Genomic DNA, 18,715 nt, shown 5'->3' on the forward strand with positions numbered 1-18,715 from the left:
CGGTGCAGCTGCACTTCCTGTGATGAAGAGTCCTCCGGCTGATTGGCTCTCAGCCTCGTTCTGATGAAGACGAGCCGCTGATTGAATTAAACCGAGCAGCGAGGGGCGAAGTGGAAACCGTCCACTTCACTCTGCAGAACATTTTACTGAAACCATTCGACCCAAAAACGTCTGAAGACGAGATCGGACCGGGATCCTAGCAGAGCAGAACCAACAGAACCAGGATTCAGCCAGCGCATGTTTTACCACAGCATCAACTGCAGCACAAAAACACCAAATATTCTGCTGCAAAAACCTGATTCCACTGGAAACAAAAGACGTGAGAAATTGTTTCAATAATCTAATAATTCCTTCAGATTGATGAACAATTAAAGTTCCACTGGTGAATTATTTCACTTATAATATGAAAAACTGTTTTTATAAGAGAAATGACCTGAAAATATAACTAATAATTATTTCACAGCTGGACTTCTTCTGTGGTTTCAAGACGATTTCCTTCTCACCTAAAAGGAGTTAAAAATCAGATTTTACTCTAATAATCAGAAAAGTTTAAACTGTTGATGTGAATCCAAAAAACAGGCGACAACTTTTAGTTTACAACGTTTTTCAGATTCTAACATGTCGACATAAAATTCAAAGTAAAAAATGTTTTGAAAAGATAAATCAGATCTCAAACTTTTCTCCTCTACAGTCCGGCTCACCTTTGACCTCTTGTTGCCGCTCTGGTGTGCAGGAAGCAGTTAGCCATTAGCTTCTGTTAGCTAGCAGAGGTGGAAACAGAGGAAGAGGAGGAAGGAGGAAGATCCAGCGTCAGGATCTCCTGGTTTATCTTCTCATTCCTCTTGATCTGCTGCTGGATAAAGAACCAGAACATCTAGATGCTGGAGCCATCCAGATTATTTTAATGAGTTTAATCTGCTCAGATTTCATCCTGATAACGACAGGAAGGCGTCGGCATCCTGAGGATCCACTTCCTGCCCTGAAGCAGCTGCCATAAAACATCCAGATTATTAATGTTTTCTTCTCAGAACAAAAACCTGTAAAAGCTACAGATTCAGGAAGAGAAAATCTGTGCAGAAAACCTGCTTCATGTTTCCAGTATTTAATAACCGAGTATGAAACCTGAAAGCTTTACAGGAAGATCATCTAAAGGTTTCTGTTTTAGGAAAAACCAGGAAGATGATGTTCTGTCAGCATTCAGCGCACATGGCCTACATTTCCCCCGTCGCTACGGTGTGTGTGTGTGTATGTGTGTGTGTGTATGTGTGTGTGTGTGTGTGCGTGTGTGTGTGTGTGTGTGTGAGATGTTAAACGCTGCCCAAAAGCAGCCATCCACATCCTTAATAAGCTTGTAACCAATTTTCTGGTCAGTGGTCAGGGAACGCAGCGTTCGGCCGCGTTTCCTTCACCTCCAACTGAGCCAAACCAAAGTGAGCGGCTAGAATCCCAGAACTGCTGAAAACCAGAACAAACATCCTGAGTTCAAAATCAGCCGCATGTTTCAGGCTGATCTATGTGTGTAGCTCTATCTGAGCGCTGATCTGTTCTGGTTTATGTTCTCAGTGCATAAATTCATAAACGCTGTGAGACGAGCAGGAAGCTTCGACACCGGACTGGACCGATATCGGACCGGACCGGACCGACAGCGGACATCTAACTATTTATAGTTTAATAAGCTGTAAACAACAATAAAATGTCAACAAACTTTATTTGAGACAATTTATTTAGTGATACGACATCCTGGCCATTGTTTTGCTAGCAATAGCATTGTAGTTTCTGCTAATGTAGGCGCTGTGTGCTAGCTGTTAGCGCTGTGCTAGGCTTTTATAACAGTTTCATTATGTAAACAGTTTTCTGTATTCATCTTAAGACTTGAACCAAATTCATGGAGTGACGTTCTTGGTGCTAGCATAGCTAACTATGTTGAGGCTTCGTTTACATCATGAGTTCGTTCCTGTTGTGGCTCCAACATGTCAGACTGCAGCCTGCTGCTGTTTGGGAAGAAAACGTTTCTGGGCTGTTAGATAATCGTATTCTGCTATGAAACTACAAAAATGGCCGAAGTTTCTACGACCTGTAAGGGAGGCGGGGCGGGAAGTGCATCAAAACGAGTTGCTCTCAGGTCAGGGGTCAAAGTGGAGCCTGAGGAGCTACAAAAACCAGCAATTCAGACCAAAACATTGAAGTTCAGCTTTAAATAGGCCACAATGGATGATTTATATGTAAAAGAAGAAATCAAAAGCAAGATGTGTTTCCTTAAAGGTTCTGGAACGGCCCGGTCCAACCTGCTGAGAAACAACCAGATGGTCTCAACAGGAGGAGCGTCCATCGGCCATCAGCAGCTTGTTTACATCTACAAAATGGTTTTGGATTTTGGTGAAACTGCGACTCCAGATGTTTCTTAGCCGCGTTTGGATGAACAGCAGCTGAAGGATCAGAGAAAAATAAAGTTTCTGGTTAATTCAACATTTTTAACCTAAACAAAAGTTCAAGTTTAGAACTTTATGTTTTCAGAACAACTGAAGGGAGTTTTGAATCCAAACCCTGAAATGACTGCAGCTCAGAGTTTTTCCTTTTCACTTTTGGCTTTAATAATCTCATCGCCGTAGCAACATGATGCCATCAGGTGGTTAGAAACCAGGAAGGCCTAATCTGAGCCCAAAGCACCAAATTACAGATTATTCATCTCATGGTGTCGCTTAACTCACGTTCATCTGATCCTCCTGTTTCCCAGAATCCTCCTCTGCTATTGTGGAAAATAAAAGGAGTTACCGTGGCGACGTCACCACGGTGACGACACGATCCAGCACATTTATAAAAGCAAGGCAAGGACAATAATAGTAACAATAAAAATAAAGGCAGGAGGAGGAATGCCAGCAGTGTGAGGTCCAGTCTGGGTTTAATGGTGGCGCCGAGACAGCTGATGACCCCTGACCTCTGACCTCTGAGCTCCCCCAGGTCCAGGAGAGAAGCTACAAAACATGGTAGGCACTGTGAAGACTTTAACTACAAAAGTGAGTAAAAAGTCCCAGAACCGGTTTGATCTGAGGCAGAACTGTCCGGACCGGTCCACTTCCTGCCTGAGCACCAGAACCGGTTCTGCATGTTTGGGTCGGCCGGTTCCGTCCCGTCTGACGGGACGAAGCGCCACCAGTTTAAATAAATCTCCACAGCCGTCCCTGAACGTCCTCAGAGTCTGTGCTGTCCCCGGGGTCAAAGGTCGCCGCTCTGCGGCTCGGGTCGGGCGTCCTGCGTGCGGCTGCGGCCCAGTCGGGGGAAACGGGACGAGGTTCTGGACCGGGGCGTCTTGGAGCCACCTTCGTTCCCCTGGGGGGCGTCTCTGCAGGACGGAGACAGAGGAGGGACATGTTAGCTCCGACCAATGAAAACAGAGCGTCAGTGATGTCATCGTCCCTCAGGCTGTTGATTGGCTGACTGGGGTCAAACAGGAAGTCCATTGTTCTGGACAGTAGAAAGGGCCGGCCGGCCTTTAAGTGATCCCCGTTGCCATGGTTACACATAGTTATCTCGCTGTTTTAATATTAGCTAGCATGCTGTTAGCATAACACAACTGAATTATAAAACTAGTTCTGCCGCCAAACGGACGAAACGAATTGGAAACATTTTAAAAACGAGTTAAAAGGTGATAAATGATGAGAAAATGTGAAATTAGAAAGAACATCAGTATTCATATTTATACTTTGCACAGAAAGTTCAATAACTTTGCCATATTTTGGTCCCGTTAGCAGCCAGTGTGACTTCACTTCCATTTCCACAGCTGTAAAAATAGAGGCCAGTTTCAACGAGTTTCTGTTTTTACAGGAAAATCCCCCAAATTTCACATCTGAAAGTCACATGTGAAACCATGAAGCACATGAACATTAAAAGCTCTGACATGTGCAGCAGACGGGAGTAAATAATTTTATTAACTTCATTCTGAACAAAATAATTGTTTGTTTTTTCTGACCGACTGATAATCGATCAATAATGTTAATTATTCTTCCACAAAACAGATTCGTTGTTTATGAAAACATTTATTACGATTAGATGTAAGAAATAAAATTCATGTTTTGTTCTATAATCAGCGATCTTCATTAGTCCTGTCCAGTAGACGCTTCAGAACCGTTAACTGGTCCAGAACCAACCGGATCTGTGAAGCTTCTTTTGTGTTTTTTGTTAATTAAATGTAAATATTTTTACATTAATTGTTTCTGTCATCAGAAGATTAAATCTGCTATCCGTTAATGCAGGAAGAAACCATTTTCAGTCCGTCTCAAAGTTTATTAATAATAAATAAATCAGATCTGTGGGACCTGCAGCTTGTTCTGTTTCATGAATCTCCTAAATGTGAAACTGATTTATTTAGATGATGGAAAGCAGTAGATCCATCCTGAAATAATCAAAGCTCAATATATTGGCTAATAATTTCAATCCAGAACAGTTTTCAGTATTTTCAGCTATTTAGACTTTAATGTTTAATAAAAGCTTCGTGTGAATCTGATGAGAGGAAATGAATTATCTCCTCATCAGAGTCGGGCGGACTCAGATTAAAGCTCGTGTTTGTTCCATGACGGGCCGCGCTTTCCCATCACTCTCAGGGAAACTAATTTTGTCCAGCCGGTGACATCACTGGCCCGGTTGCCAGGGCAACCATCCTGAAAACACGCAGTTGGCTGATCCCCGAGGCTGATAGGGATGAGGGTGAGCGAGAGGCGCCGGTCAGACGGAGGAAATTAAACGTTTCTGTGTCGACCCGATTCCATCCCAACCTGGCAACCCGAGGCGCAGAGCCGCTAACGCTAACGTTATGAGGGTGAGCGGCACCAAAGCACGGCCAGCCAGACATCTGGTTCCGGGCCCGGTCCAGGGGGCTCGGTCCGCCTCGCTCAATTGGACTAAAATTAAAACTCTGCCGTCTGATTGGCTGAAGGTGGCGACATTTGGGCCAATGATCTGCCAGGAAGCAGAGCGAGAACGCAAAGAAACTCGGAGTTTAACTGACCACAGACACCATCAGCTGCTGCATTCAGGGTGTGTGTGTGTGTGTGTGTGTGTGTGTGTGTGTGTGTGTGTGTGTGTGTGTGTGTGTGTGTGTGTGTTGGGATGGAGAGGTTGCTCATTACAGTGAATTTGAATCATGTTCCTCTGGATCAGGAGCGGCTCTTCCTCCCCATCGGACCGGCACCAGGTTGGTTCTGTTAGACCCGGTCCAATCAGGTCCAAACATGGCTGCAGCGAGGCGCTACATCATCAGAACTGCTCCTAAACTGCAGAGCAGAACCAGCTCAAACTGGGAAATGTGTCGGATTAATTGAGTTTATGGGTTTTTCTCTGGTGCTCTGCGCGCGTCGGTTCCCCATTTGGACATTTTATTGATTTGTGCAGGATAATAACTTTCCCCAACACTGTTGGAATATTAATAATGTGAATGCTGAGGAAGCTAATTAGAGTAAACAGGTACACAAATGCTCGCATAAATCAAAATGAGTGTCGAGGAGAAAAAAGTCGAGCGGTAAACGGTCGGGTCTTAATAAGAAACTTTTCTTCACAAACATGAACTGATGGTTTCAGACCGAGACTGAAGTCTGGAGACGTTTGGTTTTCCTGAGGCGAAGGGGCGGATCAGTCAGGTGGAGCTGCATGCTAACTGTGATAGCATTTAGCACGAATGAGATGCTAACTGTGATAGCATTTAGCACGAATGAGATGCTAACTGTGAAACTTTATTCTTAGAGTCGCTGAGATCAGAGTGTAAAACCGGTCGTCCACTGGAATGGACATGAAATATTTCTGGGTTTAAACCAAAAAAACGATTTTATAACTTGAATTTGAGTTTTATTGGTTGATGCTTTAGACGAAAAGCAGAATAACAGCAGAAGGAAAACTTTTATTTGTTCATTTTTCTGAAGTTTGTCAAAGTTTGATCTGTAAAAGCATAAACAGTTAATCAGCAGTGCTATTGTTTATTAATTTACTAATTAAATCATTAATTAGTTGCACACAGGAAGTCTGTCTGTCTGCAACTTCTACTGTCCTTTACTCCTTCACTGCCTCCTATTAAACATAAATAATGAGCATCTATAATTGCTTAATGAGATTACAGCCCACTGAACCTGGTCTAGTCAAAGTCTTGCGCCCTTGTTGTTGCATTTAGGAGTGGATGGTAATTGAACCTGCAACCCTCACTCTCCCCTGGAGCTTTGATGATTCAGATTTTAAATTAAATAATCCTGGGTAACCAATAATTTATGCTCTGAAAGCAAACACTGACATCCATCTGAGAGCTTTAATTATGAACCACTTTGTGTCAAATTTGACCCGAGTGAACCATCTGAGCGTTCATCCTATCTCTGCTGACAGCAGGTCACGCTGCAAGGCGCCGCTTCATTTATCTTCTCTCTTCAGCTCCACAGAAATGACTAATTATGAGCATTATGCAGCGCGTCGCATTATCATTACTAAGGAACAACACCAAACCTCTGCTTAACTTCTCCTCTTCTTGTTTGGTGTCTGGGAATAACCCTCCACACGGCTCAATGTGTTGTCATGGTTACCACAGCGCTGCGTCCAGTTCCTCATTCATAGTTCCTAGAATGAACTTAATGAGCTGCTTCTAAAATCACAGATCTACAAACTCATCGTACCGCGTTGTTGGTGCGAGTCGAGTTTTCATGACAGAAACACTTACAGCTGACCGCAGACTGAGGCTCATAATTATTCATACCACCTGCAGGTTCACAGGTGAAACAGTTTTCATTCAACTAATACGTTTATATTGGGCAGGAAGCGATTAGCATTAGCATTAGCTAAATACCATGTTGATATAGCACATTAGCATTAGCTAAATACCATGTTGATATAGCACATTAGCATTAGCTTCAGCTAAATACCATGTTGATATAGCACATTAGCATTAGCTTCAGCTAAATACCATGTTGATATAGCGCATTAGCATTAGCTTCAGCTAAATACCATGTTGATATATAGCGCATTGGCATTAGCTTCAGCTAAATACCATGTTGATATAGCGCATTAGCATTAGCTTCAGCTAAATACCATGTTGATATAGCGCATTAGCATTAGCTTCAGCTAAATACCATGTTGATATAGCGCTTTAGTGTTAGAGTGAATGTTTGTATGTGTGTTTCTACTGAAGTAGAGATTTATTTCTGCAATGCTTCTAAATGTTTTATAAAAAGCTTAAATGATTGTTGATGTTTTCTTTATTTTTTATGAAAAACTAATAAAAACAACCCTGATCCTTATTTTTATGGTTTTATTATTTAGTGATTCTCCTCATTCCTCCTGATTTCTTACCAGAAACAAACGGCTTGTTGGAGTCAAAATGATTTAAAATCCAAATGTTTTAGCTGTGTAAATTATTTATCTGTTTATTAAAGGTTTTGTGGCTCCAGTGGCTTTTATTTGCTCTATTTAATGAAAATGTTTCTGTATTGACAGAGATTTAAATTTATGTCCTGGCATCAGAGCATCTGGATCAGTTATGAAGCTTCTGTAGCGTTAGCAGCAAACCGGCGCCGTATGATGGCGGGCGGCACGCGGGGCGTTTGGCAGGCGGCCTCAGAGCGCTAACGCCCCGCCGGCGCGCCGCTGCATTCAGCCAGCGTCTCCAGGGAGGAAGTGACATTCAGGGCAGACGGGTGGCACATCACGTCCGCCGACTGATCGCTAAGTGGAAACAGATGTGGAATATGGACAGAAAATGACAGAAGGTTTGGATCGCTCGGTAGGTGGGCGGCCGAAGCTGCAGACACTTTGCTACATGAGAGTGACTGAGAAACGAGAAACTTTTATTATTTATGTGTGGAAAAACTCTGCAGTTTGTCTGGAGGAGGTTTGACATTAATCCTGTGTGTAAGAGGGGAGCAGCTGGGACAGCTGAGTCGTTGTGAATGTATGCTAGATTAAACTGGATAATAAAGCTACGCTAAACTGACAGCCAGTCATTTCTCTTTATCTTTACAGCATTACTGCTTTACCGATTCTGTTTTTTCTCCGTTAAATCTTGAATGTTTCAGTTCATCAAACATTTTAATCTTAGGGAAAGAACCCGAGTTTCTAATGTTGATTTGTTTGATGAGGGAGCAGCAGTTGATACCGAGCCTTTAGCATCTCCAACCTGCTCTGCCTTCATTTGACTCAGAAACATTGGGGCGTCTTAAAGGGCCGGTATTCTGTGTTTTCCAGGCAAACAGAGCCATTTTATAGAACAATCAAGCAATTATGTTATCTTCTGCTGTTATAAAATGCTACATATATCAAATATGACTGAAAAGAAATTCACTTCCTGATTTAACACCTTGAAATTGGCCCTCTGTCTCTTTAAACCTCCTGCTGTTTCTGAAGCTCCGCCTCCAAGAAGTCGTCCCAAAATGGCTCCTCTATGAACCCTTTAACATTTTTACCAGCGTTGCTCTGAGCAGCAGCTCCAATAAAGAGCTCAGCAGCTGTTTGCTAATTGATGGTGGCTAGGCTGAAGGAGTTGATTGGGGGAGGAGCTAAACCTCAGGGGCGGAGCTAGGTCCACCCAGATTTCTCAAACATGAAAGAATCAAAGCAAAACTGCAGGTTTGATTTTATAACATGATAGAAAGACTCAAAACATGGATTTTACGTAAAACTGCCCCTTTAATGAAGGACCTGTTAAAGGCCACCACAGACATTCATGGCGGCGGCAGCAAGTGACTAAGGCCCTGTTTCCACGACAACCATTTCTGGTGAAAATGGAAGTGTTTTGTTGGGTTTGTTCTCTACATTTACATGAAACCACCAAATGTTTCCTCTGAAACAGCACAGATTGAAATCAGGTTCCAGAGTCCAGTGGTTCTGAAACGTACCGGTACCGTTGTCTAGTAAACAGAATAAATGGATCTTTTCTGTCAGGGAATCTCTAGCTAATGCACAGCATGACGCAAAACAGCTGCTTCCTACAATCCACAGAAGAAGAAGAAACTACTGATAATGCTGCTGTTGCTACAGTTCATGTTCCCCCATCAGGTCCGGTTCCCTCAGCGTCTCTTCATCGCTCCGCATCACCAAGGCGGCAAAATACACGCCTGCTTGTTCAGCTCTTATCTAGAGAACTACAGACACCGTGAAAACTCAAACAACGGGTTTCAGCAAAGTTATCCCACTTTTTACAAACTGAGCATTAATCAGACACACACAGTGTGTTTCCTCCAGTATCTGGGGGAACGGGACCTGATGGGGGAACATGAACCGACATGCCTTCTAGTAGAACTTTTTTTTTAAAACACATGCGCACTTGTTTCAAAGAACCTAGCACCAACTAGTGGTGTGGTGAGAGCATTACACCTTTTCAATTTGTACCGTTACTGTGTAAACAAAGATAAACAAAGATGTCTTCATGTAAATGTAATAACAGAAACGGAACAAAAATTAAATTTTTGTTGTATCATTGTTATGTAAACAGGGCCTAACGTGGCGGCGCTGCCTGTGACCATCGAGGCGGCGCTGCCTGTGACCATCGTGGCGGCGCTGCCTGTGACCATCGTGGCGGCGCTGCCTGTGACCATCGTGGCGGCGCTGCCTGTGACCATCGTGGCGGCGCTGCCTGTGACCAACGTGGCGGCGTGTTTCTACTTACTGGCAGAACGGCAGCAGAGCCAGCAGCGTCTCTTTGGTGGGGCGGGCGGTGAACTCTGGCAACGCCTGGATCAGCTTGTTCATCACGGTGCGCAGGTAGCCCTGCAGCTGCTTCCGCCGCTCCTCCACGAACTTGGCATCCTGCAGGAAGAGACGATGAGAGGAGGAAGGAAGCTGCAACACCTGCAGAGTAAGATCCACAAACTTCAGCAAATAACCATGACTCTACCAACGGTCCTGTTTGTCCCACTGCAAAACGTTAACAATATTTGGTTTATTTAGCCTCACAGAGAGGAAGACATGGTTGTCACATTTCATCATTTATAAGTTTATGTCACAGTTCCAAACTAAATGTTTAATAAAAAGCTAATTATTTAGCTCCAAATTAAAAAATAATTTCCCAAACTGAACATTTAATTTCCAAACAAATAAATAATTGAACCGCAGCAACGCGGCGCAGCCAACAACCTGTTTTAAAAACACTGCTCTGCTTCTGGTCCCTCAGCAGGTCAATTCGATCAGTTCTGCCTGAAACACAGCCGAGCTGCTCACATTATTCTGAACTGCAACAAATAATGAGGCTGAAGGAGAGAAAATGAAACAAAACAAACACTGAAGGTCAGAATTATTTATTAATAAACCATTTAAAGGAGAGGAGAGAAATACTGCAGCTGAAAAATTCATTGACTTCCACCTGATCTGCCTGAAACCGTTTCATCCGCATCGTTCAGGCTGAATGTTTTCAACCTGGAACTGGTACCAACACGACCCGGTCCACCTTCTGGAGCAACTTTAACTGGTTCTGCCCCAGTTCGACCCGACCAGAACCGACTCCACTAGCAGATCCAGCTGACAGCAGAACGCGCTCGCTGATCGGTCCGCGATGAAGAATGAAAAACGAAAGATGTAAAGGGAATAAGAGAGAGAAAAGAAGAGAAAGAAAAAGACAGAAAGACAGAATAAGCAAAATAAAAAAGACAAATACTGAAAGAAAAAAAGAAGAAAGAAAAAACAGAGATGAGGAAAGATGGAAAGAAAGACAGAAACAAAGAAAAACAAAAAGGAGAAAGAAAGATGAATAGAAAGGCTGGAAGAAATAAAGAGACAAAGACAGAAAGAATGAAACCAGAAACATTTGGATCATGAAATGGGGAATTTTTCTTTTAACAATTGTCCTGACCTGGAAAACCCTTAAATTCCAGGTTTTTCCAGGAGGTGGCGGAACGCCTGGGTCCGTGGGAATCACTGCGTCCAAACGAAGCCGTGAAACGACGGGAACTTCTGCCACAGAGAGTGGCTAAACGCCTCTCCAACATGGCCGCCCCTCCTGGGCAGCAGCAGTGAAGCCAGAGGAAACTCCAAACGTTAAATTAGGAAAAATGGGCTCAGAGTTTGGCAGCTGGTCTGAGTGGAGCAGAAGAGCCGCCATGCAGAGGAGAGCTGCATGCTGGGTCAGGAGGACGGGCAGGAGGGGAAAATGGCCGCCTTCAACACAATGAGAGACGCTTTCACACTGCAGCAGTAATGAGACTAATGAAAGTTGTGACAGATTCCTCCTGGAGACGCAGACGAGACCAGGTGTTTGACACAGAGGGAAATATTATGACAGCTAAATATTTCCTCCCACACTTTGGTATCAGAAGATATTTCCTTGTTGCTGCTTTAACCATCAGCAACTTCTGAGGAGTCGGATACACAACAACTACTCCCATCCAGCAACTTTCACGTTTCCCTTCTCCACCACGAGAGTCAAACGGCCAAATTTCCCCTTCAACTCTGCAGAAACCCAAAATAAACCTCCTGATGGTCCGGTCGACCCGGTTCTACTGGAACCAGAACTCCATCATCTGCTCCACCTCCAGCTGCTGTGGTTCTGAGTCAAACCAACCTGTTCCCCTCCTGGCCTGTGGGGGCGCTGCACCAAGAACCACTGAAGGAAACGACACAAAAACCTCTGAAGACACTGAGAGCAACTTCCTTCTTCACCAGATGGAAACAAGATGGAGGCGTCAGATTTTAGAGTTGGAGGATTTCTCTTTAGTCTTTGGCTGAAGACCAGGAGCCATTTCTGCTGCTAGCACTAGGCTAGCACGTTAGCTTTGGTTGTATTTACCCATAATGCCCTGCGCTATAGTCCACTTCCTGCTTATGGAGCTGTCTCTGGTCCGCTTGGCGTTCACATTCAAACTGAACCAGAGTTCATTTCAACCAAACCCAGACTGAGGTTTGGAGGACCAGAGGTCAGAGGTCGATTAGCGTTCACACCTGACCGGATTTTAGAGGAAAACGGACTGGAGTCGGGTTAAAGCGGGCAGGACTGGACTGGGCTGGTGCGAATGCGTCCAAAGTACCAGACTTGTTTCTCTGAGTTCGGACCCGTTTGGAGAGCAGACCAGTGGAAATAAAGAGCTGCAGAGTCTGGCTCTGCTGTTAGCTTTGTTTCTGTTAGCCTTGCTTTCATCAATTACAAATAGACTCTTTGAGAATATAAAAGTGACTTTGATACACATGCACACGTAAACACACACACACACACGGCTTTTATATTTTATTTCCAGCTAATGATGAAGAAATGTTAATGCTTGGATTGCATTCTGGCTCTGATATTTGACTGCGAGACCTTCAAAGGCTTTTTTAACGGCGCCATGAATATCTGCTCAGCTGCACTTCGCTCTGCTGAGGATGAAACACACCAGCTGTCAGTGGTGATCAGGTAGCAGGGGAAATGAGCGCGCACACACACACACACACACCCTGCTAACCGTATTACATGCCAAGGACTTTCAGTTTCATGCCTGTTAACATGCGCTCCCATGCAGAGACGCTTTCTGAAGCAGACTGACAGCTCAGTGAGGAGCAGCTGCAGCGGCGCTGTGATGGAGGGAAACTTCTGCTTCTCTGCTACCTGAACGGCAGCTTGCTGCTAACAGACGCCCGTCACATTCATCAGTTTGATGCAGAACATGATGGCAGAGCAAGAGGTTGTTAGCATGAGGTTGTGGACTTTTTTGAGGTTTTGATGCTGGTCTGGAATTACAAGCACCACTTCAGCCAAAGTTTTGAGAACGGGGAACGTTTCTCCCGCTGAAGCACCTAAACAAGGCGTTTCCTGATCAGCCTTCCCACAGCAGAGGCTTAGCTGCAAAGCCGCCATATTAACTCTTCGCTGCGGCGTCCTCACGCATCGCCAGATCATTCAGTCGTTTCCATTTCAGAGACGAAGCTGCGAAGGGAATCTTGGTTTCTTATTTAGTGACCTGAACTCTGCGTTAAAAAGTGGTGAGGGGTGTGAAAAGTAATTATCAAAACTAAAGAACGCCTTCAGATTTTTCTGTCTGTGTTTTTTTTTTAAATGGTCAAAGATGGAAAATCTTTAACGCGACCTCTGACCCGGAGTGCAGATGTCAATACAGGTGTTTTTGGAAATCTTTGCTCATTTTTCCCACATGCTGCCTGAGATCCGCTGGCAGATCAAACAGGATCATCATGAGTCCGTCTGAAGAGGAAAAGGGCTGACTCCAGGCGGGTCACGGAGCTGGGTGACCTCTGACCTTTGAAGCTGTGCAGTCTGTGCATCAGCACTGCAGCCTTTTCTCTCACGTTCTGCTTTGTGTCATTTCACTCCTGCTAATGAGTTTCTCTGCATCTGCTGATGCTTCAGGCAAGACCGGCCAGCTGCTGATGCATCACACACACACACCCCGACACACACACACAGCTCCTAACCAGCTGATTGTTCGGCCTGTTGAATCGCACCATACTGCAGCTCTCATCAACTTTATACCAAGCATTTGATTTTATTCGTTGCCGCCGTCGTTCCTCCTCTCGCCATCATGGCCGTCGAGTTTTGGGCTCCAGTGTAAAATCTCTCTCTGCAGCTTTGATCGCAGGTCTGATATCTACGGCGCATTACAGGGTCACTGTCAACAGAACATATGAAGGAATACGTTTTCCTGTGGTTTGGTCCAGTGCTTCAGAAGAACATCAAACCAAACTGCAGTTAGAATAAAATAAGGCTACAATGAATCAAACAGCAAAAACTGCATCAAGAAGAAAACGCTAGCTCCACAAACGTTAGTCCTCCAGGCCACTAGGGGGAGACAGAGTAACAACGTTAGCTACCAACTCTAGCGGTTGGTAGCTAACTTTGTTACAGAATCTGCTGTTCTGTAATATTGTACATGAAGTATTTTCCTTCTTCCTCCAACTTTCTACTGGACATCCCGTCTTTACTGACGGCCAGCAGATCGACTCCCCCTGCTGGCCTGGAGGACTAATGTTTTATGGAGCCAGTTTACAGTGTTTTAAACTTGCTGCTGTTTTGTGTGTTTTCAGGTTTGTGTGTTTACATCTGTCGTACACTGTAGATCAAGGGTGTCCAAAGTATGGCCCATGGGCCATTTGTGGCCCTTTTAATAATTCTGTGAGGCCCCAGACTGCAGTTCAAGAATTACAAATTTGGCCCTCTACTGGGAACTTTTTAGAGTTTCACATTTAATTCTTCCTTCATGGAAAGTGTTAGGCACAAAGTATTTTTATTTTACTAACCATGTTTTCTTTTAATTTTGGTTACTTTAACGTTTTTGAACAAAGTTCTCATTTTTGTTGTTTGGGAATAAAAATATTTTTTGTGCCAAAATAAACTGAATTACCCAAAATGTTTGTTTCACTAAAATATTTTGTTTAATTTATTGATGAGCATAAAAAAAATCACAAAATTATTTTGAGTTTCTAAAAATAAAATGGCCCCTGAGTTTATCTGGTCCCAGAGCTGATATAAAATATGTACGGATATAAAATCATATCTTTTAAATGTAACGGAGCTGCTTAGAGCTGGACATGTTTGTGTTTATGGTTTATGAGTCATGAGGTTGTTTGGAGGTCATCTGGACGGACAGGAAGCAGAGACCTGGTGGGAACATCATCAGCAAACTGAGTCACTGCTGCTGCTTCACAGATTAAATGAATATGTTGAAGCAGGGAAGTGGTTACATAACCACCATGGTAGGTCAACATGCACGTGGATTTACTAATTTTAGGATTTTAATTAATTTGCTGGTGAATTAATGGCTGTAACGGAGCATCCATGAGCTTTTAATAAGACAGCTTTAACTTGTTATGAACTAACAGTCTAAAGGAAAAGTCGAGTTCTGCTTTCATTTTGTTAGAAGTTTAACAGCAGCTCACCTGGAGGAGGAAAGGTGTAAAAACCAACAAAGAGAAGAAAACACCGACTGGACGGAAATAATGGAGACAAAACACACACACACACACACACTATAAGCCAGGGGTGGGAATATTTTACCAACTCACGATTCGATTCAAACCGATTCTTAATTTCTGCTTCAGTTGATCTGTGATCAAAGGATTCTCATGGTAGATTATAAGGATCTGTCAGACTGGAGCAGATCTGAACAACACATGGAGACATTAAAGTGTCTTAAATATCAATCCATGCTTAAAGTAAATTCCTATCTGGATCCTCCATTTTGTTTTAACAAAGCGTCACAGACAGAGAGCGCCACCTTTCTGCAGAGCGCGTTTAAATTTCCACCCAGGAGTTTTAATCCATCTGACAGTGTTTGGAGTTATTCAGTGAAAAATCTTAAAAAAATATTCAAAATTTAACATCGTGTCTGATAAACGTTTCTTAAAAATATTTATGTCGCCTGCAGATTCAGAAACAAGATAGTGAAAACAAAATATCAACGTTTCTTCACAAGCTCCGCCCACAACCTTCCAACCAATCACAGCTCACCTCTCAGACCGGACTGTCTGACCAATCACAGCTCACCTCTCAGACCGGACTGTCTGACCAATCACAGCTCACCTCTCAGACCGGACTGTCTGACCAATCACAGCCCGGCTCTCAGAGTTCTGTACCGCAGGGAACTGCGTAGCTTGGCTCCGCTGTAGCTTCACTAGCTCCGTGTATTAGCGGTGTTCCTGAAGTTTTCTCCGACTTCATTTTGTGAACTTTGAACTCGGTGAATCTCGTGTCCAGCTCAGTTTTCTTCCCAGGAATTCAAAAAGAAGTATTTGGACTCCAAAAAGAGTCCAAATATTTTCCTTCAACGAAAAAGAGCCGCTTGAATTTCTTTCACTTCCTCCATTTCTTTCTGCCACACATACGTTTCTGTACCGTCACCATGGCAACGCCAAAACTCCCGCTTAGTTACAAGATGGAAGCTGACAGAGAGGCAAATGTTTCATTTTTAAAAAATGAATATTAGGATGTTATAATGATTCTGAATCAATCTTTTGGCACACTGCTGGTAAAAACAATCCATTCTGTAGAAATGCAACCTGGGGAGCAAACAGAGATCAAACTGCTGCTTTATGCTCAGTTTTCCATGAAGCATCAGTGTGTGTGTGTGTGTTTTACTGAGCACACACACACACACTGGGCACAGAGACACACCCAGACTTCACTAATCTGCCTCTTAAATCTCAGGAAGCTTTAAATCTTTATCCAGCTGCTTCCTGTTTCTCTCAGTCTGGTCTCAAATCTTTCCCTTCTGGTTTTGGTGATGAAGATGCTTTTTTTAAAACCGGTTCAGTTTTTTGGTTTCCTTCACAATCATCTCACAGCTGAACCCAACAGAACCTGAACTTTACCGGAACTCTGGCCACTTTATTAGGTACACCTACCGGGCATTGAGCTGGAAACTTGATTTATTTGGATGTTGAATCATAATTAAATGCTTTGGCCCAGATTGCCATGGCAGCATCCAGACAAACAGTGAGACCTCACCTTGTTCCCAATGGCTTTCTTGGGTGGAAAGCTGAAGGTGTCCACCTGTGGGAACTGGGACCTCAGCTGGTTGTGCAGCTCTCTGAACTCGGTGTAGCGTCTGTAGACGTTCCACTCGTTGTCCAGGATGCGGATGTAAACCTGAGGACAGGAAGACGCATCAACCATCACTCATCTGTGTGAGGAAGCCGACAGGAAGCCAGACAGCGCCGGGCTGCGCTCTACATGCTGCTCAGTGGAGGCTTCAGGATAAACGGCTCGTCCTTTTTACCACTTACATACAGAAACAGAACAGAAAGTGTCTGCAGTCGTGACTGCGCCGCCACCATTCCCATGCACCATTAGCTGCTTCATTCAGACTCATGAAAGATGGAGGGAGAGAGAGAAAGAGGGAGAGATGAGCCTATTAGAGGACAGAGAGGAGAGTCGGGTTTTATTCTCACTGAAGGAAAAACAGGCCACACAAAACACACAAACAGCTGAAGAGCTTTTAACACAAACAGAGAGAAACATGAATAGAGAAACATCAGGATCCCAACAGGGAAAATGCATCAATTAATTCAAGAATATAACTGGATAATATCTTCTCTGTTTGAGCCGCCAGCAGCCCTTCAACATCTTCACAGTTCATGAAATCAAATGACTCAAAGTAGAGGATCGATGTGAAGTAGAAGGACATTAGCTGCTTCAAACATAAATTAGCTTAATGGAAAAACTCCTGTTTTCAGTAAAAAGTTGTTTTGCTGGGATGAGGTGGTTTTTATTAAATAGATGTTTCACTAACCTGCAATGGAAACATTTTTTTCACATCGTACAAGTCACATGATCAACATTCGGATGTTACTACTGGTGAAAACCATGAAGAAGACGACAGGAAGTGTTTTTCTTCATGGTTTGTTCAGAGCCTCACTGTTCATAAAAAGTCATAACATGTTCAATCAATAACTAATGAAAAATGGCCGACTCGGGGCATGCCGTGGTGGCGTAGCGGTTAGCGCGACCCGTATTTGGAGGCCTTGAGTCCTCAACGCGGCCGTCGCAGGTTCGACTCCCGGACCCGGCAACATTTGCCGCACGTCTTCCCCCCTCTCCTTCTCCGTTTCCTGTCAGCCTGCTGTCATATAAGGGGCACTAGAGCCACAAAAGACCCCTGGAGGGGTTAAAAAAAAATAAAAATGGCCGACTCAAAACGCCGCATGCATAACCGCCCCCAAGTAGGCGGAGCTTATCACTGCATAAGAGTCCTCTGATTGGCTGATAGATGAGTGCCAGCGCCAGGAATTATCATCTCATGTTTACATCTGTCGCTGCCACGATTAATGATTTACTGTGATTTTAATTTCATTTCTTATTTAATAGAAACACAGCTATTATAAAACTGTTTCACCTGGGAGTAAAAAACCTTTTCTGTTTTTATTTCCACGTGTTTGACTGGAAAACCTGGGATCCAAACTTTAACATTCTGTAAACAGACGTGTTCATGATTTAGACTCATAGTTTCATTCAGGCTGGATAAATTAACTTGCTGTTAATTCCAGGTTGTTTTTTCTGTTGGTGTTTGTTAAATGTGTTAAATGATCTTCAGGCTGAAACAGTTTGACAAAAACAGAAACACATTTAAAACCATGAATTTAATCAGGTTTCACTGCCAGGTTATCAGAGGAAGCAGCTTTAAATCTGACTAGCAGTCGGATGAACGGATCCAAGCAGAACCAGAACCAGAACCAGAAAGTTTAACGGATCTGGGTTCGGTTCCAGCTGCATCCGACAACAATGGTCTAATCAAAGTCCAGCATGGCAAGTTTTTATTTCCAGACTTCACTACCTGCCACTTCCAACTGCTACGCTCCAACAGTCTGCATGTGTGTGTGCGTGCGTGCGTGTGTGCGTGTGTGCGTGCGTGCGTGTTGGTGTGCGTGCGTGTGAGAAATAAGCAGCGCCTGAACTCTCCAACTCGTTCTTCACACGACTATTTTGGTCCGGTGTGCCGATGAGTCCGACACGGCGGCTGCTTCCAGGGGAGACTGTGAAACTCGGCGCGTCCATCGTCTAATTAAACAATTAGCGTCTCCTTCCACCCACGGCCAGAGAGGATGCTGGGAAAAAACTCACATTTTTACCTCCCAGCGTCCAGAAAATCAGAACAGCTTCAATGTTTTCATTTAAAACTCATTTTTATTAGTTTGGACCATGTGTTCACTTTAGTTTTGTTTTTATTGTTTGAAAATGCTTCTTTTCAGTTTAGTTTTTATCCATTTCAGTTATACTTTTAGTTTTTTTTATATAACACCAGGAACAAGAATCAACATTTTTTTTCTATAGTTGTAACAAAAT

General features: G+C 43.6%; 1 protein-coding gene across 1 annotated transcript in view; it reads right to left on the bottom strand.

Moving 5' to 3' along the window:
- Positions 1-1,691: 1,691 nt before the first annotated feature.
- Positions 1,692-18,715, bottom strand: part of LOC111609901 (sorting nexin-29-like) — a 50,643-nt gene continuing 33,619 nt past the window's right edge. The window contains exons 9-11 of the mRNA XM_023341190.1: positions 16,382-16,522; positions 9,629-9,768; positions 1,692-3,340 (exon numbers count right to left, since the gene is read on the bottom strand). Of these exons, the coding sequence (XP_023196958.1) occupies positions 3,214-3,340; positions 9,629-9,768; positions 16,382-16,522 (408 nt within the window). The 3' untranslated portion in view covers positions 1,692-3,213. The remainder of the gene's footprint in view (positions 3,341-9,628; positions 9,769-16,381; positions 16,523-18,715) is intronic.

The sequence above is a fragment of the Xiphophorus maculatus genome, chromosome 10 (assembly GCF_002775205.1).
Source record: "Xiphophorus maculatus strain JP 163 A chromosome 10, X_maculatus-5.0-male, whole genome shotgun sequence".
Lineage (NCBI taxonomy): Eukaryota > Metazoa > Chordata > Actinopteri > Cyprinodontiformes > Poeciliidae > Xiphophorus > Xiphophorus maculatus.